The following is a 22,356-nucleotide window of genomic DNA, read 5'->3' as shown; positions in this document are numbered from 1 at the left end:
AGTGCCTAAGTCGTATAAGATTGTTGTAATTGGAAGGTGAGGTTAAAAACTTCGCGGAGACTGCCTGTGTCTCGCACTAAGAGTGGGTTCGGGCTGTGCATGTGTGTGCGCGTGTTTGTGTGTGCAGGTTCCAGGCTGCAGGCTGAGAAGGAGAGAGTGGGAGGAGCGGAAAGTGCTCCAGTCCAATCCGGGCCGCCGGGTAAAGCTCTCCTATACGCTCTTCCCTCCCTCAGCCCCCAGAAAATAGTGAAACCCTCCCATAGAGGTGAGAGCGCAGATATCATGAGAAAAGCGGCCACACAACCAGAGCGCACAGACCGACGCACCAACCGACCTCAGCCCGCCTCCCTGCGCCCCGCTCTGGGATGCTTTTAGCGCAGAGACGCTTCCACTCAGGGCAGCCAGTGGACGTCGACGCACACCATCTACACTCCTTTCGTTGTTGTTTTTAACCGAGGATCTTTCACCACCACCACCACCCGTAGCCCCTTCTTTTATTTTAAGTGTTTGTTTCTTCATGACTGCTGCTTTGGGAAGCGAGCCTCAGCACCAGCTCCAGCAACACCGACACGATGCGAGGTAAGACCATCCCACTGTGCTCGCACTTTCTCCCACTTAACACACAGTCACACGCGGCACGGCGAGCTTTTATCACTCATTTAGCTTTGAAAGTTTATTCTGGGAGGTTTAGGCGAAAATCTGAATTTGTCTCTTTTTTTCAATGTTAAGCTTAAGGCAGTGTGTTTGGGGTTCTCTGCAATCTCGTCAGCCACCTTAAGTAGTCTGTAAAGTTTATTTGGATCCCTCTCCGTGTGTGTTTTGACTCAGGAGCGTGTGTGTGGAACAGGCGCGCGTTCCTGCAAATTTTACTGGAGTCTGGGATTGGAAATTAAAAGTGCCGCATTATATTTAGCTTAATCATTTGAGCTCCACTCCACACCGGCGGAAATTGCGGATAGGGTGGTAGATCGGATTAGATTAGCCCATGTGCAGAAGAAAAAAGGGAGAAAAAAAACTTTATTCTGTTATGTTCTGATGGTAAACTTTATTGAATGCTTCAGGGATGTGCACTTTCAAGCGCTCCACTAACCCATTTTCCCGACTCTCTGCGCCGCGCTGAGAATGTTGAAATTCATTATCAATGCCGTCCTCTGGACGCTCACGCGCACGCAATAAGCAAGACCTGTCTCGCGCACGGTGATACACAGGGACACTCGCGCACAGGTCATTTTGCCCTTAGCCTTTTGCTCGACGTTTAAATTCCGTTAACAGCAGAAAATGCGCGTTTTTCGTTTCTCCTTCATGACTATTTGCAGTTCATTAAAAGTCCAGCGCGAAGGCTTTAATATTTAACCTTATTATTATCAGCTTAGTGTTTTGGAATTCGCTTTATTTACTCTCGACGTTGTGCAATTACCGCTGGCGCTAAAGTTGCAACACTCGTTCAGCTGGATGATTTGAACTCTAATTTATAAGCCAATCTGTTTTAACTGGCCGGACCGCTTCTTACTGGCCTCAGAAATAAGTTAATTCGTTTATGAGGTGGCCTTTATGATGCCTGAATGTTCCTATATTGGAGGTGAGAAATTATTGGAAAATTTTGATCCAAGGGTACAAAGTCGCCTTCAAAGTAAAGGCATGTCACAGAAATCCACGGCCTGTGATTTGTCAAATTATAGCTTATAGCTTTTAGCTTAAAAATAAAATACTCGTTACGTTTCTTTACACGGAACAATATTGTTATCATATACATATACTGTATGCATGTTCGGTCAGAATAATTATTAAGCAAACTTGCGTTACCGTTATTTTAACCTGCTTATTAGTTATGACGATAAACAACAATACACTGTAATCGGATTATTTTATTGCAGTTATTACTTAGAGAAAAAAGGTCAAACATCAATCTATTCATGTGTCCATGTCATGTAAAGATGTAAAGCTATCTGCTGCCTCAGCTCCAGGCCATCAAACCTTAGGCAAGAAAAAAAAAGAAAAAACAGGAGGCCAAACATCTTTTCCTCTTACTCTCTTTCTGCAATCCCATGGCAAACTCCTCTGTCACACACCTTGTATTTTATCCACATTTTAATGGGCCTTGCGACTACTCTCGTGCATGGGAGGCTTTGGAGGGGTATACCAAAAGCTCCTGCTTTCACTTAATAGCCATGGTTGGCAGAAGAGGCCCCTGAAGCGTCTCTCTCACCCCTTTTTTACCATGTCTATCTCTCTCTTTCTCCCTCGCTCTCCATCTTCCTCTCTCCCTCTGCACGCCCCAAAGGGTTTTGTCAGATAGAATTAAATCAGTGTGGGCCGTGCGGCCCCCACTCCCAACCTGTGTGTGCGCGCGTCTGTGTGTGTGGAGTCTCGGCTGCCCTTGCACAGAAACGTGCTCACAACCACAAGGTTTTAAAAAAATAGAGGCCCCTCATGAGCCGTGGTAATTATCATTTAACAATAGCCACAGCTCCTGAAGCCCTGACCGAAGATGTGATGTCACGCCATCGCCCGGCCTGGAAAAGCCAGAGAAACAACATATAATATAATCATAAGAGGCCTTTTCTGCTTCTCTGAAAACGAAGCTGGCTCAGTGCTGTGTAGGATGTTGTAAACAGGCTCATTATCTCTGTATTTTCAACAGCAATGTGGTGAAGCTCTGCTGTAAGAGGTGTTCCGTTAAAACCCATCAAATGACATTAGAAACAGTGGCAAGTGGCCATATATATGTGTTTAAGTGGCAACAGAGTTTTAGTTTTTACGTCTCTATAATAAGACAATAAATGAAATATAATTAAGTAATTATGCCCTATTTATTTGGATGAATCGTTTTAGTTATTGTAAATGAATGTTTGATTTTTTAAAGTAATTTTTTGCAGAAATTAGTTTAACCTAAAGAATGTCTGAGCTAATCAACAGCAACCTCCTACCAAATCATTTATTAATGCCATAATCAATAAGAGATCAGAGCCCTTCTGTGAGATTAGCATATGCGTGCTTGGAAACATACACAGCATCACACAAGCATGAACTGACATGTATTCTGCAAGTGAGTAGCTTCCTGTGTTACTCAGTGATCCCCACAGTCTACATTATCCCGTGGATGTGTATCCTTTTTATTACTGTTATAAGCCTAAGAGCTTCCAAATGCACCCGGGTCAGGCAGGTCCACAAGTTCAGCGATGGAGGGAGCAACAGTGGAGGAGGGGCTCGCAGGGCCACTTCTCCTCTGTTAGCAGTATGCGCCAATCACCATCTCTCATTCTCCTAACACTGTGGGATAAGATGGGATGACAGGAAGTGGAAGAGTATGAGAGCACAAAGTAATAAGATAATGGCAGGAGATCCAGAATAATGTGTGGGTGGGGGGGGGGGTCATTAAAAATATTTATCTCAAATCTACAAGAATTAATGGTCATTTCCATTTCTGGCATTATTTATGTTACCTTGAAAGGCAGCATGTGCACACATTAAAAATCCGAAAGCTCTGAAAACGCACACTGACACAAACAGCTGCAGTACTACGCATGACGGCCTCATGCCAATAGAATTAGTCCCATCCTGCTTTGCTTTAGAGACTCGTTTGCGAATTGATTTGTCCAGTTCGAAAGCATCCCGGGATCAATTTTTAGTCAAAGACAATGGAAGTTGTCTGTTTAGATAAATCCGTGGCACACAACTGAAATGGCTTTAGTTTACACTGGAGTCTAAACATCTCTCTTTTCTTTTTTTTTTTCTTTTTTCATGTTTGTTCCTATAATTTCTTTTTTTTTTTATAACAGTAGAAACTATTAAAGAAGCACCTCCACCATTTAGTGCTTGTTGGCTGTCTGTGTTCAGTGTTTACTGTTGTTTTTCTCCTGAGCACAAACAAGCGGAAGGCCGATGTACAAGCACATGGATGACAACACAGGAAGACTCATGTGAATACATAGAAATGATGCAGAATAATAAACACAGATGTTCACAGCTACACTGTGATTACATTTAACTGCCAGTATTTGTATCATGTGCCATTAAGGGGGATAAAGTAAAGGTTAAAGATCAGTGGCGCTGAGTTGTGCCTGTGTTTCACTTTCAGTACCAACTATGAGTAACAACATGCAAAATATAAGTTGCCATTATTCGTACTGATTTAGAAACTGAGCCCAAAACTTAATTTACACCAAATCACTGCTTTCCATTGTCGCCATGAAACCTCTTTTTGTGCACCCGGTCTGGGTGAATCTTTGCTTTGCACTGTTATCACTGCATGTGTGGTCTGTTGTCCAGCTCGGTGTTGTTGATTGTGTTGTTTATTGTGTGTTTGTGCTGAGTAATGGTCTAGTGTTATGTAAGAAGAGAGGAGAGATTACCCCAAGCTCATGCAGGCCACACTGTTAATCCCTCAACACAGCCCCACTGACTGAAACGGGTACCGGCACCAGAGTGTTGTTGCGACACACACACTTACACACTCATTTTGCATTCAAGACTCACCGTCTACTCTTCACCTAGTGTGTCTTACCTGACCTTTAGATTTTTTTTCAAGCCATCTACTTAAAACATTCCACCATGCTTTGTGCGTGCGTGTGCTGCCTGGATAGCACTTCTGCGGTCCCACTGAGCCACTATCATAGCCTGTGTTTGTTTTGCATGCGCTCAGCATGCACCCAGTGTTGGTTTTATCCCTCCGCGGCCGTCTAGGGGAGCCTAGGCGAACTGTTTTTCCTCCTCAGTCAATTCTCCCTCTTTCTTAAATCTTTCCACACACAAAGCGTGGGCTACACGGCACGCTTCAGTTTGTGTCTCCACTTTATCTTAGCCGGGAGGGATTTCTGCCTGAACCACTCCTAAACTCTAAATCTGCCTTGAAGTCATAGAGTCCTCTGACAGCTCCTTCTGTTTTGTCAGTTTTACTCATCCATGAAGGCAGCGTGTCTCAGTGGACGCACAATGATATTCAATATTCACATTTTCCTCTGATTTACACTGAAGTAAAAACCGGGGGAAGAGGGTGACTGCGCTTATTAAACACAGAAAGCGAGTAAAATATGACAAAGATATCATTGGAGGGGTTCCTTTTATAGGAAAAATATGCTCACATCAAAAGTGAGAATTATCATATCATAACAAATCAGGTTCTGGGGAGAGGGACATCGAGTGCACCGACTGATAGTCCAAAGTCAGTGAGCATTGCGCACACACTTTTACAGTAAATTCTGATTTCTGCTACTCTAGAACAATGTAGAGATTTGGTCATTTATTCAAGTTTAGTCACTTTATGAGTCAGTTCATTTCGTTTTTAGGAGGTTTCCTTTTTTCTATCTGCTTAAAGACCATGAATCAAGCTAAGAATCTATATGGCGAATACACAGAAAACGAAAGGCGAGACAAACAGAATGAGAGAAGGGAGACTATGAGCAAGTGAATGAGTGAGATAAGAAAAAAAGAGGGCAAGTATGAGAGAGAGAGAGACTTAAGAGTTATATAATAGTGCAAGTGTGGACGTTTGTGTGCGTTTGCCTAAGCAAGTTAGTGTGTGCTTGTATGAAATGGTGAGTTAGGGTGCAAAACTAAATTTTCTTGCATGCATACTGGTGCAAATGCACACAGATACAAGCTATCCTGTTCTCATAGCACTTGCACATTCTAGCTGCCTGAAGCAATGAATAACATGCAGTACCTGTTATAGAGGTATCCAAAGTCCACGCTTGCTAACCACCTATCAGACTTCAGCTAACATTCAAAGCAGATTAGTCCATAAACTAAAGGTGTGTGTCAGCTTACCCTCTACGCTACGCATAATCATATACGTATATGATTTGATTATGCACAGCACTGATTACTTGGAAGTGCTGCAAGGCCCTTACTTTTAAGAGGTTTTGCACAAAAAGTGGACTCTGGCTCTCCAAAGTTATAGACAAGATGTGAAGATGACAGAGGAAGTGGCACATTATATCCCTATACTGTGAAGGTGTTCTCTGCAGAAAGCTGCAATAAGCCTATAATATGACTTAGCCTACTGCGGCATCTTTTCTTAATGACAAAGATTAGCCTGTTTTAGTGCTTGTAATCTTATTGAAGGGACTCTTATTAGGTCTGCCTTTCTTCCCTCTCTCTATCTCTATCTCTCAGTTACTGTGTCCAAGTCATGAGATACTTCTCTTAACTCTGTGCGTGAGAGTACTCACATATGTGTGTGTGTGTCCACAGCACTTGCTGTTGATGTGAGGGATCTTGCCATTCACAAAGAGAATGCAATTCTGAAACCAAGACGGCTGCCGCTGTTGCTGCTTTTGCTCACTTAACTCAGATTTAATGTTCATAACGCATTCTGTTAAATCATCCCGCTAGAGACAAAGAGAGAGAGAGAGAGAGAAAGAGAGCAGGTAAAGAGCAGAGCAGGCTGGGTCGAGCCGAGCTGAGTTGTGTGATAGTCTTTGTGATCAATTTGCCTCTATGAGAGATGCCCCTGGGGCCACTTTGGGGAGAACCTTGTTAGGCTGAGTTAAATTGTTGCCCGAGGCGAGCTATTAGCGGCCATCCCTGGGAGAGGACACACACACATATAGGCACACATGTGCATGCTCACACACTCACTTAAACAGAAGCACTGAAACACAAGTACATTGAAACCTTTTTAGTACACGCGTAAACTCAAAGGGAACTCGTTCATATGCTCGTGTTCACACTCGAGCTGACAGCCTGTTTCACTACCAGGGGTTTCATGAACTCACAAGCAGCAGGGCAAGAATCTCTAACTCAACACTTTGGCTCTCTGGTCTTGAAAGGTGTTATGCAAAAAGAGAGAAAGAAAAAAAAAGCAGCAAGTAATAGCTGGAGGTATCACTGCAACATTTAAATTGAAAAAAAGGACATTTTGGTTGAATGCTTTGGGAAATGTTGAGCAGAAACCAGAGTGGTCCTTTAAGAAAGCATTTATTTTTTGTTTGATCATTATTATTAATAAGATAATGGTTAAACAGTTTTAAATCACATCGTCTCTCTTTACATAATGTCAGGTATTTTTATTTTAGCTTGTGGAAGAACGTCTTACCATGTACACCCTTCTTTTAAGGGTCAGATTATTTAATGAAGTTAAAAATCATATTTTCTAGAATAGCAGAGACTTTATATTAAAGGCATATGCTTAAATAAAAGCTGTTAGCTTCTGTTCACCCCTACTCAACAGTAGGACGAATATGTGTATGCAGTTATTAAAGCTGTATTAAAGCTGTACAAGTGTATCAGATGCAGAAGTAAGCCTTGTTAACTGAATTTAAAACAGTCCCACAGACGGGTTTTCCATCCTCTTCTCCGTACTCTAATTGTTAGCTAGTCACATTAAGTGCTCCCCTTCTCGTCAATGCTTTAAAGTCCATTCAGCTTCTCTCATCTTGACACTGCCGTTTCCCTGATTTTATCTGCTCGTCAACTGATTATCACTAGAAAGGATGCGACTCTGACAAAACTGCGGGAAAATTTTTCTCTGCCTTATGTAAGAAGTGAGAGCAATTTCTGCCCATCTCTCCATGGATGTCCCTCTCTTTCCATTTCTCTCTTACACTGTGATAGCCACCTTTTCTCTCCCTTCCCCCTCAGTCAGACACACACACACACACACACACACACACACACACACACACACACACACACACACACACACACTGTCATCTACAATTAGACTCAAGAGAAACACCATAGTAGGAGGAGCGTGAGGTTAAGCAAGAATGGCCGATGCTAACATAGTGTTATTTTCTCATCTCAGGAATAAAGCGATGGTTTCTTAGTCAGTGTTTGTGCAAACATATTCTTCCTCGCACCGACTCGCTTCACCCAAACAAAGCTTGAACACTGCTCAGTGTTTCACAGCTCAGTGTGCGTCATAGGTGTCTGCTAGCATGAGGGCAAAGGTGCGAGATGAAATGGAAAAAAGAGAGAGAGACTGAACTCTAAAGAGTCTTTTTGCTTGTGTTTTCCTGTGTGTATGCATATATTATCACTGCCTGATTTTAGAATGGTAATGACCAGATGCAGGCCTCTCACACTTGGACTTGTTCCTTCCACTCTGATTTCTGAGTCTTTAAGGAAAGGTCAGAGGCTATCAGGGCCTCATAGGTCACCCGGGTGGTTGGAGTGTGCACGCCTGTGTACAGTGACCATGAGAGGGGTTCAGTTTACCCCGTGGATTCTTTTCCCACACCTCTGTCTCCTTCTTATCTATTTGAGGACACATGCTGCACTGGATGGGAGACTATGTGTGTGTGCATGTGCGTGCATGTCTGTGCGTGTATTGGATTTAGGATGGGAGCAGTGTGACCATAAAAATCATACTGTAAAGTCTGCTTTTTTTGAAAGTGGTATGCAGTAATGTGTTCTTTCAAGCATGTCTCAATGTGCGTCTCTGTCTGTCTGAATGTGTCTCTGGGAGCATGTTGGGGTGCATGTGTGTGTGTGTGTGTGTGTTCATGCCTGTGCATGTGAATCGATGCTCTGGATTACAGCCAGTGGCCCCCTTCTGTTCCCTCTCCGCAGCGTCCAATCACACCACGGCACAATATTCTATGAGCAAACTGCAGCTGATCCCAGACCTGCTATCTGAGCAATTACCCAGAGTGCTTTGGGGCCGCACGGCAAGCTGGACAAGCTCATGCCCTCTGACATATAGCATGGGGGGAGGGCGAGAGCGGCACTGTTTTTTTCTGACACTTTTATGCGTGTGTCTATGTATTACATCAGGAAGGGGGTTGATGACGATATACCAATGGGAAAAGCAGAGGCGGGGGTATTTAATGTATGCTTTTGCAGCAACAGTATGACTGTAAGTACTACAAAATGGACAAAGACATGTTTGGCGACAATATCTATCACCAAAACTCAATGCACAGCAGACTGTGGAAAAGAAGGGACCGGTGCACGGCTGTGCCAACTTACAGTATTTTAATGAGGCTGTTTCATGTCAGCATTATCTTTATTACTTCAGGCCAGGTCTGAGGTCAGTTTGCATCTAGAAGGCTGAAGCTGGATAATTGTTTCAGTTCTGATTTTTGCAAGTTGTTCCTAAATTAGTGTTACAAGCACCAGAGCTGACTCGAAATCAGTGAAACTTCACCTAAGATATAAACATTATTTTAAAATGAATAGAAAAAGCAGACCCAGCTGGGTATTGAACCTTAAATATGTTTTGTCCCAAAGAAACAAACAGAAGCCAGAGAAAACAGCACTAAGCATTGTTAAACTTCGAAGGTCAGGATTAAGGAGAGAATAGACAATACAGACAGCGACGACTGAGGAGGAATGTGTGCATCTAGCCGGGCCACAGGGCTCCTAAAAAATTAATTTGTGGTAAGTACTGAAGGCTGAAAAACGGAGCAGAAAGTCAATCAGTCCTTCATATATATATATATATATATATATATATATATATATATATATATATATATATACACATACACACACACACACATATATATATATATATATATATATACACACACACATATATATATATACACACACACATATATATATACACACACATATATATATATACACACACATATATATATGTGTGTATTTTAATGTTTCAGACAGTAAAACAGGAAAGAGGGAAAGTGTGACAGCACACACGAGCGCAGAGGTCCGTTTGAAACCATATGCCGTGGCAGTGTTTCATTGATTTTAATGGGACAGTATGATGTGGAAACATGACAGGAAACACAGGGGAGATAACCCAAGAAGCACTGCTATAAACTATTCCCAGCTGTGTGCATTAATCCGCTCAGTGATCACGCCACCAAAAAGTTTCCTCAGTGTTTTTCATCATTGGCAGAGAAGGAGAGAGAGGAGAAAAACCTCCGCTTGTTCCTCTAAGTTCTGTGAGACAGGGAGACAGAGTTTCACTGAGAGATGGAAATAGATCATGAAATACAGAAACTGAAATTATTTCCCAGTCACACAGCCACTTACAGCGAGGAGGAACACACGAATGAAAAAGTCAAACAGACTGAAGCGGAGTGGATGGTGAAAAGTGATAGCATAATTCACAGTATATAGACATCTAAGACCAGCGCCGGAGCTGTTCAGATTTAACAAGGAGGGGTGTTGGTGGGGGGTAAAGTGCTGATCTCCTTCATTTTCCCAGAAGATATCACGTTAACTGGGAAGAAGCTATGCATATTTTTTAATGAAGTGGAGATACCACCCACATTCATCCCCAACAAATCAACCCCTGGGACTACAGTAGGAGTCATGTTTGCATTTCTGAAGTGGCTTACACTGGCAAAAGTTACGGCAGGAAAGTGAACACCAGTCTCTGGTGTGCACTGTGTCGCTGTAAACTGCGTGATATTGTGTGCTGCTTCAATACATTTCTCTTGTAGACCCATCCTGCAGGCTAAATGAATGAAACATGCATGTCCATTCTGCCCTTTTGGAAACACACACCCATACTTGCACACACATACATGCAACTCAGACTTGTCTAGCAACACCTAGTGGCCTCACTTTGCTGTTACATTGTCAATATAAACAAGCTCCTTTCAGATAGCTGCTTCATTCTCTGTGCATCTACGTGTGCATTAACTCTCAGCAAGCCCTGTGTGTGAGCTACTTATGTGCTTTAGAAATAAGTATTGCTAAGATATTGGTGCAAGGCTGCTGCTTTTTTTTTCCTGTAGTGCAATATGGATAATTAGGACTCTATTTAGGGAAAGGGCCAGCCCAGGAAATTCACAGGAGATCCTCACTTCATTAAAAATCAATTATCACAACACACGTGCTGGTGCAGTACAACCCTCAGCAACACACACTCACACACGTGCGTGACTCACATTACAGCAACTATCTTTGCCTTCCCAGATTCTTAAGCGAAATTCATCTCTAGTTGGTTCGCTCCATCTTTTTCTCCCTCAAGAGATTGTGCAGGCCTGATCCTCCTCTTAACTGAGGAATCGCCAGCACTGCAGTCCCGTTCTTACATAATAACCTCAGGATAACGCTCGTGCTCCGGCTGGCTGAGGACCTTGTCACTCACTGGGTCAGCTCCGGTTGGAAAAAAGTCCCACCCACCCTCAAGAAAGGCATGTGGCTAGGAGCAAAACAATTTCCAAAAACAGAAATGAGTGGCTGGTCCTCTAAGAGTGGCTAGTGGAAGAACTGCAATAGACTTGTTCATGTTAAGCTTTCATCTTTAGAAATTTATTTCCACCGCTTCTTTTAAGGTTTAAGTTTGCTTCTGTAATGGAAAATCATGAAATCCAACGCCCAAGAAGTATTATCATACATTCCAACTTTGAAAACAATAAGAACGCAGCTTTTTCTAAACAGCCAACAGATAAACGCGTCTTTAATTCTGCTACATGTATAATCCACTGCTGCAGCTACAGTATAGTCTGTATTGTTGACTGGATGTGGAAGTGGGAGTCCTTAAGTGAACAATTCAAAAAACCTCCGCTTAGGGAGGGCGACAGGACGAACGGTGATGATACACCGAGTTGGCTCCAAACACCAATGACATCATTTCCTTTAAGATTGTGACAGCTTAGCACATCATCGCGGTGACAGCCAGACGAGTGCAGAGAGTGGGTGGTCACCCTGGCAACAGCTATGCTGTTATGACCGTCTCCCTATATCCTACCTGACAGTCCCCATTGGCAATGAGCACAACACACACACACACATAGACACAGTAAACAATGCATACACCCACACATACACTCACACACACACACACACACACACACACACACACAATTTACCAAACACACACAGACATGTGCACATACTTTATCTTTCTGAGTCTTTTTTTATAAGTGAAATGCTCACTCAAACCATCCCTGAAACACACACAGAAACAATGCACATGCCCACACGCCCATGCTCTTTTGGGCATAATGATTTGATACAAAGACAAATACAATCTCCCATGGGGTAAAAGGAATTCAGTCAAGATATAATGTAATCGGTGTAGAGGACGAGGAAAAAATGTAAAGCACTTGTTCTGAGAAATCAACAGAAATAATAACGCCGTATATCCACATCAGACAGCAGCAGGTGTGGGCTGAACGCATTCAGATTGTCTAAACCCACGGAGATTAACTTGCTTCACGATTAACATTTTGATCAAAGAGTTTGACTAAAAGTATGGGACTAACAGTGCCAACCGGAAAGAATAAGAGGATTGCGAGAGCAAAGAATAATTAGAAGCATGGCTGATGCACTGTTGTACTGTCTTCTGGTTATACGCAAAATGTGGTCTGTTGATACCGGCCATGTCCTGGGTGCAACTGACCTGTTTTACAGACTAAAAATAGGGGTGCACAGGCCGCGTTCATTGACAGCTCTGTGTATGTAGTCTGTGTGTCATCCCAGTCCAGTGCCTTTCTGTGACCCAGTTTGGAGAGCTGGCCGAGAATTGGTGGAAATGGGTCACAGCTTGGGCTGCACCAGAACTCAGAGTATACCTGTGATACCTTAAGCACACATTCAAACAGTGTGTCATTTTGTTGCTAGGGCTGTCATGGGTGGTCCCCTGAGACGGATCAGGAGTTACTAGAGATAGATAAGGGGATTAAAGGCCCTTTTACATCATCAGTTATAACTATGGAGATATGTGTAACAATACATCTTGAATCAGAGTACATAGTCCAGGATCATGGCAGCATGTAAAAAACGTTTCATGTCTCTCAGTGGCCACCAGGGGGCGGATAGGCAAAAATGAATATATAAATTTAGATATTTATTTATACATATATAAAGATGCTGTTTCATTCTAATTAAAGAGAAAAAAATCAATTACCTGGGTAGATCTACTCCTATGCCCTGTTAAAAAAAATTACTTTGAATATGCAAATATGTTTGGGTTATTTTTGCTTTTTTTATAGCAGATGTCAGTGTTTAATCCTGGCTCTGTTTTCCAAAGCTTTCCACACCTAAAACTGAGAGAAAGCATAGAGTAACGTTTCACTTTCTGGAAATTTTTAAAACATTTGAAAGCTTCTTTTTTTTTTAGTGCTCCTGAAACAGATAATAATAATGGATTGGATTTATGTAGCGCTTTTCAAGGCACCCAAAGCGCTTTACAATACCACTATTCATTCACACACTGCCCTGGGGTAGACTGACAGAAGCGAGGCTGTCATATTGCACCATCCAACACCAGTAGGCGGTAGGGTAAAGTGTCTTGCCCAAGGACACAACGACCAGGACAGAGAGCCCGGGGATCGAACCCCCTGAGCCACGGTCGCCCCGTACAAGAAGTAACACTGAAGGGCAGGGGGATTACATTGAAGTGATTGTACCTGCGCAGTTGCTAGACAGAAAACTGCTTCCATTGATCCTGACAAGAGATTATCCAATTATGTATACTGCAAACTCATTCTGCCAGACACTTAGCATATATATATATATATATATATATATATATAGACTCCCAAACTAGGCTAGTGGCTCCAGCAGATCCCGGGAATAACATCGGAGATCTCTTTCCAGAAGAGCGCAGTCCTGGGAACAGCTAAGATACTGCGCAGGACCCTCAAGCTCCCAGGCCTCTGGTAGAGGACCCGAGCTTGAAGGATAAACCGCCCGCAGGGGGTGTTTTTTTTGTTTGTTTGTTTTTTATATATATACATATATATATACATGTATGTATGTATGTATGTATGTATGTATGTATATATATATATATATATATATATACATATATATATATATATATATATATATATATATATATATATATATATATATATATATATATATATATATATATATATATATATATACACACACACATATACACACACATACCCACAATCAACTCTGCCAAAACAAAGCACCTACACAAGATCAATGAAATACAAAATTAATACTACACAAATCCAAAACTTGTAAGCTCTTCAGTGTGCACACAGATACTTAGACATACATCCATCGATGTTGTACGAAAGGTTTGGTGGCACGCACGAGAGGAATCAAATTTACAAACACGAACATACGTTATATCTGAACTTCTCAGGAGATTCCTAAAATGTACAGAATTTCCCACAGTATGCAAGGAGATTACATGTGAATGGCTATTTCAGCTGTGGCTAAGCCAGCGCTCAGCAGAGGAGGGGAAGGAGCTCGTCGGGAAATAATTTAGGATTAGATAGGCTGTCTAATCTCTTTATAGAGACTGTGCCATCTCAGCAGCATACCTGCCTACCTCTACACCTATGTCATATCTCTTAACAGGAACTGCAGCTTTCACTTTCCATACAGTATAGACGCTAAGTTCAAAGGCACCCATGACAGGTGCTCGTGTGTGTTGAAATAGTTTTTGTTGTTTATATTCAGTGCCTTTGGTTGTGACTGTACATGGAGCTGCCTATACACAGTGAGTAAAACCTAAAATGAACAAAACGTAGTTCAGTTAGTGCACATGTAGATTAAGGGCTGCTAAACACTAACAGCATTTGAGTTGGTGGACCAAATGTGTTTGCATATGCGTGTGAGTGTGTGTTTGAAAGAGAGAAAAGATAAAGGTTGAAGAGTATGTGTGACCCTTTGGTGTTTTCTCATTATGGGCAACCTTTCTAACCCGCAGGGGTCTGTCCTTTAAGCGTAACACAAAGAATACACATGCACAATCTTGTTACTTTGTGCGTGTAACCGTGTGTATGCAGTCCTTGGTGTCCCATTCATTAGAAAACTCCTAGAAGCACATAATAATTGCCCAAATGTCACTGTGCCCTTGTGAATTTGAAGTTAACGTGACACAAATGCAGTATGCAGGCACACTGTTATCTCAATGAGGTCGTACACCCAACTGGGTTATGTACATTTACCATCAAATTAGACCACCAGCCGAGGTCTGACATCTGTGAGATGACTCAACAAGGTGTTCACAAAACTCCAAACTAGGCCGTATCCATCTGATTAGTAATGCAAGTCTTTCTTGTTCTCGCTTTTTTTCTTACAGCCCAAATCGAAGTTATACCATGCAAAATCTGCGGAGACAAATCATCAGGAATCCACTATGGCGTCATTACATGTGAGGGATGTAAGGTGAGACTCTATGTGGCTGAATCAAAGTCTGATTCATTTGCTCAGAAACATCATATAGTCTATGCTTGACGGGTACCTGAAGCCTGTATTCTCTGCTGACATGTAACCAGGGTTTCTTCAGACGTAGTCAGCAGAACAACGCCTCCTACTCCTGCCCCCGCCAGAGGAACTGCCTCATCGACAGAACAAACCGCAACCGTTGCCAACACTGCCGCCTGCAGAAATGTCTTGCCCTAGGAATGTCCAGAGATGGTGAGGTCCAGGAAATACATATTTATATCTATGGTGCATGAGTGTGCAGGCAAATATATGCAAACAAATACATGTGCAACCCTCTCTGTGCAGAACAGCCAAAAATAGGATCATATGCAATCTTATCTGATACAGTCTGAGCTAGTGGAGCAATTTCTTTTCATCCTTCATTTTATTTTTTGTCCCCATAAAGCGGTCAAGTTTGGCCGCATGTCCAAGAAGCAGCGTGACAGTCTGTATGCAGAGGTGCAGAAGCACCAGGCACGGCTGCAGGAGCAGCGGCAACAGCAGACAGGCGAAGCAGAAGCTCTGGCACGCGTTTACTCATCCAGCCTAACCAACGGACTTTCCACCCTTAACCATGAAATTGGGGGCACCTATGCCAATGGTCACGTCATTGAGCTACCCAAAGGTGGCCATGGTAATGGAGCAGGAGTCCCCGGGGGTTACTATGGGATGGATTCCACCCAGCCGTCTCCAGACCAGTCAGGTTTGGACATGTCGGGCATGAAGCACATTAAGCAGGAGCCAGTGTACGACCTGACGCCAGTACCCAACCTGTTCAGCTATGGAGGCTACCAGGAGAGTCAGCTTGGGCCCAATAATGTCAGCATGGGAGAGCTGGGTAAGAAAGCAAAATCATTCAAAGCTACCTGACTTAGCCACGTGGAAATCTGCATGTCTGCTCACAAAGTAGTCCTTTCAGCAGCGTGAGTCAGGGTCCTAATCTGAGAGCCACACAGGAGATCAGACAGGCTTAAATTTACAGCTGACAAGGTGTCATACTACCGTATGCACAGCTAAGGCTGCTAGCACAAGTTAAGATTTATTTAAGATTAAGCACTTCAGGCTGATTCTAGAGAATATAAAATCAAGCAGAAAATGTACAGCAATATAAAAGGACGATAGATTGCCCATAGTACTTGCCACCCAATGTGCACAATGCTTCAGATTAATGTGCAGGTCTGCTTGTACCTAAACTAACACACTCCATATACTCCTATATGCTATATATATAGTAACACTGTGTAGGGAAAGAATACGTGAATAATCGACATGAATGAATAATCTTCTTTTCCAGACCGTATTGCTCAAAATATCATCAAGTCCCACTTGGAGACATGTCAGTACACAACAGATGAGCTGCAGCAGCTAGCCTGGCAGACACATTCCTATGAAGAGGTCAAGATGTACCAGAGCAAGGTGAGGTTTGACTTTATGGCGCCATCGAAACATGACATTTACAATTACAAAGTACCTTATATCTTATACTCTCCCTATATTTGGGTCTTTTTTCCTTTCTAGTTACATTAATTTAATTAACAGCTACTTCTAAAGTACTGAAAAGGATTAAGAACACACACACACACACACACACACACACACACACACACACACACACACACACACACACACACACACACACACACACACACACACATATATAGTTTTAAATGCCGTAATGCTTTGAACTTTCATTCAAACTCAGTTTACTGAGTTAGTGGGGTTTCTTTTACTAGTAATAGAAATGAAACACATTTGAAATCACAGAGCATGTCAGTCATAGAAATAAAAATGTCGTTTATTTTATTTCCTCACATGAAATAACTAGGTACAAAAGTACACAAACATAACCTGGGTCTTTGGTTCTAGCCCCGTGACGTGCTGTGGCAGCAGTGTGCCATCCAGATCACCCATGCGATCCAGTACGTGGTGGAGTTCGCCAAGCGCATCTCAGGGTTTATGGAGCTGTGCCAGAATGACCAGATCCTTCTTCTAAAGTCAGGTGAGCCACGTGAGCAGTTCAGGCCTATCTCTTTATGTAAGCAGAGGTCAAACTGTCAGTCAGCAGACAGTAAATATCCTGTGGCTTCTTACTCTGGTTGGCTTTTAGTGAGTATATCAACTTCAAATTTATCACTCTCTCTCTCCAGGTTGTTTGGAGGTAGTCTTGGTGCGGATGTGCAGGGCATTCAACCCTCTCAACAACACAGTACTCTTTGAAGGGAAGTATGGAGGCATGCAGATGTTCAAAGCCCTAGGTAAGATATTACTAGCTAAACATTTTGTCTTGGTATGAACGAGGAGTACAGCCAAATATTATTAAAAAAAGAAGTGAGAGATAATTTAATTTTTTTTCTTACTGTCTGCCGTTCCCTGTGCGTCCCTCCAAGGTTGTGATGACTTAGTGAGTGCAGTGTTTGACTTTGCGAAGAGTATGTGCTCACTGCAGCTAACAGAGGAGGAGATTGCACTGTTCTCAGCAGCTGTACTAATTTCCACAGGTCAGTGTGAATCTGCTTATAATAATATATTATAATATTATAATAATGCAGGACGCAATGTGCATGGACTTGAATTAAAAACACTTTAAAAATAAGGTAGTGACTCTCTTTACATTATTCTGTATCAAGCAGCATAATCAGTCCTCACCACGTAACATTTTATACAGTGGCCTCACAGCCGTATCAATTTTACATTTTGCCCTTCAATCAACTCTGTCGGCATTAAAAAAGTCTATTCTTCTTTCAGATCGACCGTGGCTGATGGAGCCTCGGAAAGTTCAAAAGCTCCAGGAGAAGATCTACTTTTCTCTGCAGCACATTATGCAGAAGAACCACATGGATGAAGATGCACTGGCCAAGGTAGGGCTGGAACTTATGGTGAGAGAACTTAGAACGGCATAGAAGCCTAAAATGCATGAATCTATAGGGAAATCAAACATGAAGACAGGATCTCCTTTGGTAGGAAGGATGGGTGATTCAATGGGAAAAAACACAACAGAAGTAGCAGAACAAAGACTGACTTATAGCCTTGTCCTCATCTGCACTTAAATTTCCTCATCCTTGATCATCTCTCTCTCTTGTCCGGCAGCTGATCAGCCGAATCCCAACGTTGTCAGCCCTGTGCACACTCCACACTGAAGAGCTTCAGGCCTTCCAGCAACTCCACCCAGAAACAGTCAATGTCCTGTTTCCTCCACTCTACAAAGAACTCTTCAACCCAGACCCAAACTCTGCCATGGCCATGCCCAAGTGACTGCCTGTGGTCCACATGCAACAAATGACGCCAGCAGAGGACCAAGAAAGTAAGACAGCCGCATCCAACGAGACGAAAGCAGCTATGTCGACTACGTCATCATCGTGGCAACCACATATTTCCGAGCCCCCCCAGGCACATTTCAAGCTGGTGGGTGAGGAGTCATCTGCTAGCAGCTTAGAGTTCCCGACAACAATACTAGGAATGTCCAGCACTTATCCCATTCTGTTCACCGATACAGTCTGAAGAATGTATATACAAATGAAACATGCCCCAGGCCACAACCTGAGCGGGGCTTCCACCTTTCTCCTGAACTGAACTGACTGACCAGTAATGTACAGACTTTAAAATATCTAGGAACAATTTTAAGCTGTCAATCTTTAAACAAAAAAAAAGAAAAAGAAATTGGTAAGTTAAAATGATTTAACTTTGAAAAAATCATTTGAATTATTTTCCATGTGAAGATGGTGAAGCTGGATGGGAGAGGGAACTGTGGATTTAGAGAAGCTATTGTAGATATTCTTCTAGTGGAGAGCGGATTCCAGTATTACTTCTTGTTCTGTTAAAATAAGTTAGTCTTAATTTAAATATACAGCAGTCCACTGTGGCTGACTATACCGTGTCTACGTGTTTTTATTTTATTTGATAGTTTCTTGTGTACAGAATTTGTAAAGTTGAGACTTGTAAAACAACACTGGCTAAAAACCGGGATTCAATTTGGGTTTGTTGATATATAGAAGCCTTGTCTGGATTTTGTTCATATGTAAAGAAGGTACTACATCCTTCTGAACCTATAGTAATGTAAAGAGAGCATATGAAGGATTTAAAAAAATAATAATGGCTACTGCTACTTTTCAAGCTGGAGATATATACAGAAATATTCTATTTTGCAAGAAAAAGAATCTGGCAGATTTGCCATCTTATCAATCGTTTATTTCTCGCTGCAATAATTACGTCCAATAAAAGCTGGACTGCTTTCGAACAATCAGCCACACACAGCTAATCAGAGACTAGGACCTTGCAATGAACCCCAAATCTCTTCCCAAATTCCCCATGCACCCAGACCTTTATCTCTCATGTATTAGGACCTGTCCGTAAAATTCTGGCAGATATAAGTGGATAGAAATCACGGTGAAGGCGTGTATAGCTGTCCACCAAAATAAAGGCAACGAAAAATGAAACAAACCTGAATTGGATTCACAAATTTCCAGTCACTCAAACATGTATGAGTACTGTATGCCTCATCCCTACAATCACTATTTGCACAATCATTACAGTCCATGGGTGACAAAGACCCTGTGGGCTGTGAATATGTAGGACCCTTTGTCTAAAGAGCAATAATTTTCACACTGCCTTTCTGATCTTATTCCTTTCCTCCTCTTCATGCTTTCAGTTGTTCAGATCAAGGTAGCCGTTTTAACTAAAATGCACTATATTTCACTTAATGGTTATGCCTAACAGTCATTTCCATCGGCGGTACTCATTCCACCACCACAGACTCTGCAGTGTTTTCAGTAAAGAGAGCATTGACTTAGAGTTATAAATTAGTCCAGAATAGAATACCATTTAAAGCTGCAATATGGCATTAACAATTTGAAAAAAGGAAAGTGTGATAGACAATCAATTTTTGCTTTTTATGTAGTCATTCCATAATTTTTAGCACTTACATTTTGTCTTAGTTTCTATGTTTTGTTGTTTGTTGGCCACTTTTTAAAAATCACATTGGCTCCACTGGGTATTTATCCAGGCATGTTGTAATTGGTCTTTTCTGGTGAAGGAATAATTTGAAATCTCATTGCGTAGACATGTTTCAGTGGTTTCTACACACTAGAACTAGAAGATGCTCTGTGAATCTCTCCTGTAAAGTTATAAGTGCTGTGAAATCTCAGCAGCGCGGCTAAAGAGCTCTCTTTCAAAATGAGCCCAAAAAAGAGACACTTGACAGAACATTAGCGCATGATGATGATACTTTCATTACCTGAAGACATGTTGGACTGACTAGCGACTAAAAATCGCACTTTTACCTCAGTTTTGAATGCTATGAATAATGGACTCTGATCTAGTGTTATTTAGGCAATTTTAAAACATTAAGCTTTTCTGATTTTTGCAAATGCACAGCGGCCAAATCTTTGACTTTCCATCAAAGTTATGTACCCCTTAAGCCCGCTGGTATGCCTAACATTTATTATCCTTCCATCTTTTTTTTCCCCACGTGGAGAACAACAATGAGGGAGCAAGTACCAATGTTAACGTTAGAAAATCAGCTTATACTGATCTGTTCCACGCTGCATCTATGTAAAGGTTCCCCAAAAGTCCAGCATCTTTCCTCCGACCCCTGACCCGACCACAGATCATAGGCCAGTGACTCTTTAAAAGACAATCACTTGCTCATTAAGGCTTGATGCACTACAAAGCATCTCTCAGGGAGCAGCTCTTTTTCAGATTTTGCATTAAGAGGGTTTAATATTTTTGCAAATTTACAAAAAAAAAAGATTAATTATAAAAGAATAACTTTTTAGGATTAAAAAAAAAGGCATACGCCACCAGTGTATGCCAGAAATGAAATCTGCCCAGACAAGGCTTTGACAGATGTATGTCTGTGTGTATGTGTGTGTACAGAGCATGAATTCACTGTCCAAATATCTTTAGACTCCAGATTATATAGCAAAAATCATAATAACATAGCACTAAAAAAACAACAACTTGTATATCAGTGTGCTCTTTTCACCACTGTACGCTCATGTTTACTGATTCTTTTTGCTGCTTTTGGGACAGTGAGGGAAGTCCAGTAGTAAGCTGTGACACAAGCGCCATCACAATACCGCAGGGACAGTGAATTCCAACTCTGACTATGAAGTTTTTGTGTGTGACGTTTTTATTATCCCTTGTTAGACTGTGAATCAGAGGGCTGGGATGGGGCTGTAAGGGGAGGTGGGGTGGGGATGTGCCGGCAAGAACGAGTGGCAACGCAACACTGTAAGTAAGATACTGTAGCAATAAGAAGTGGAGGCATTTACTACTGTCATGTTTGCATTGTAAGATTATTTTTTATTTTATTACTATTTACTATTATTATTGTTCTTATTATGACTACTATTCTTCTATTACTATTAGCCTATTGTTGTTCTGTTCTATTTGCATGATGTTTCAGAGCAATGAAACATTTGGGGCTTATTGTGTTTTCTCTTCTCATGATAATGTGGGTTTCGTGGGAGAGGATTTTTTCTTTTGTTTTGGTTTTTTTTGGCAGGGTGGGGAATGGGTTGTGGGCAAATTCCACATCAATTTAGTCGGTTCAAAGCAATTTTTTCACATACTGAAAGGATTTTTAAATAAATGCTCTAATTTATACGTGACCAATTTTAATTTGTTGCTGGATTTGAAATGTTTTGGGGAGTTTTTTGTTCTCAACCTCTGAATGTGTGCGTTGAACGGCCCTTTCTGAACTGGCCTTACTGAATCGGATAACCCTTGAACCTGCTGTGGGAGAATAATCGATTCTGAATGTTATGGAGTAGTTTGTTCAGTGTGAGGGGCTGAACGCATCATGCGCCTTTACCACTCCATCAACACAGAATGACATCACGGAGCGCACAAACGAGCAGTCGTCGGCTCTTCGACGTGACTCGGACAAATTGCGCAGACAATTTTTTAAAACATGCTGAGTTTGAAATGTTTCCTACACTTAGTCGAACACAATCCAAACCTTCTTCTCCCTTTCCTGAGAAAAAGCTGTGTGCGCGTGAATGTGTGCGTGTGAGGAAGAAAACGAGATGTGAGATGACGTTCTGCTCTACCAATGCTTTGTAAACTTTCTTGATGCATTACACATTTGTGCAATTGGAGTAGTGTTGAAAATTTGTTAATTTATTGTTTAGAATGTCTTTGCATCCCAGCAAGAGCAAATAAAACAAAATGTAGCAATCTGTAACCAAAACCTAAAAGGTACTTAGGCTACAGAACCTCTTTTACACAGGACTAACAAAACAACAACAACAAGGACAAAAACAGAAAAAATACAAAAAAAAAGAGACATTT

The 22,356-nt window shown here is 41.8% G+C and overlaps 1 protein-coding gene across 1 annotated transcript; it reads left to right on the top strand.

Annotated features, from left to right (window-relative positions):
* Positions 1-238: 238 nt before the first annotated feature.
* Positions 239-21,243, top strand: rorb (RAR-related orphan receptor B). Its single transcript, XM_080892950.1, has 10 exons — positions 239-579; positions 14,942-15,027; positions 15,138-15,279; positions 15,473-15,904; positions 16,361-16,482; positions 16,933-17,065; positions 17,214-17,321; positions 17,454-17,564; positions 17,812-17,924; positions 18,154-21,243. Exons 1-10 carry the CDS (start codon positions 573-575, stop codon positions 18,316-18,318), a joined length of 1,419 nt encoding a protein of 472 aa, XP_080749076.1. The 5' UTR covers positions 239-572; the 3' UTR covers positions 18,319-21,243.
* Positions 21,244-22,356: the final 1,113 nt, after the last annotated feature.

This window comes from Rhamphochromis sp. 'chilingali', assembly GCF_963969265.1.
Source record: "Rhamphochromis sp. 'chilingali' genome assembly, chromosome: 10".
Lineage (NCBI taxonomy): Eukaryota > Metazoa > Chordata > Actinopteri > Cichliformes > Cichlidae > Rhamphochromis > Rhamphochromis sp. 'chilingali'.
Note: the sequence above shows the minus strand (reverse complement) of the source record. Positions and strands in the feature narration are given on the sequence as shown.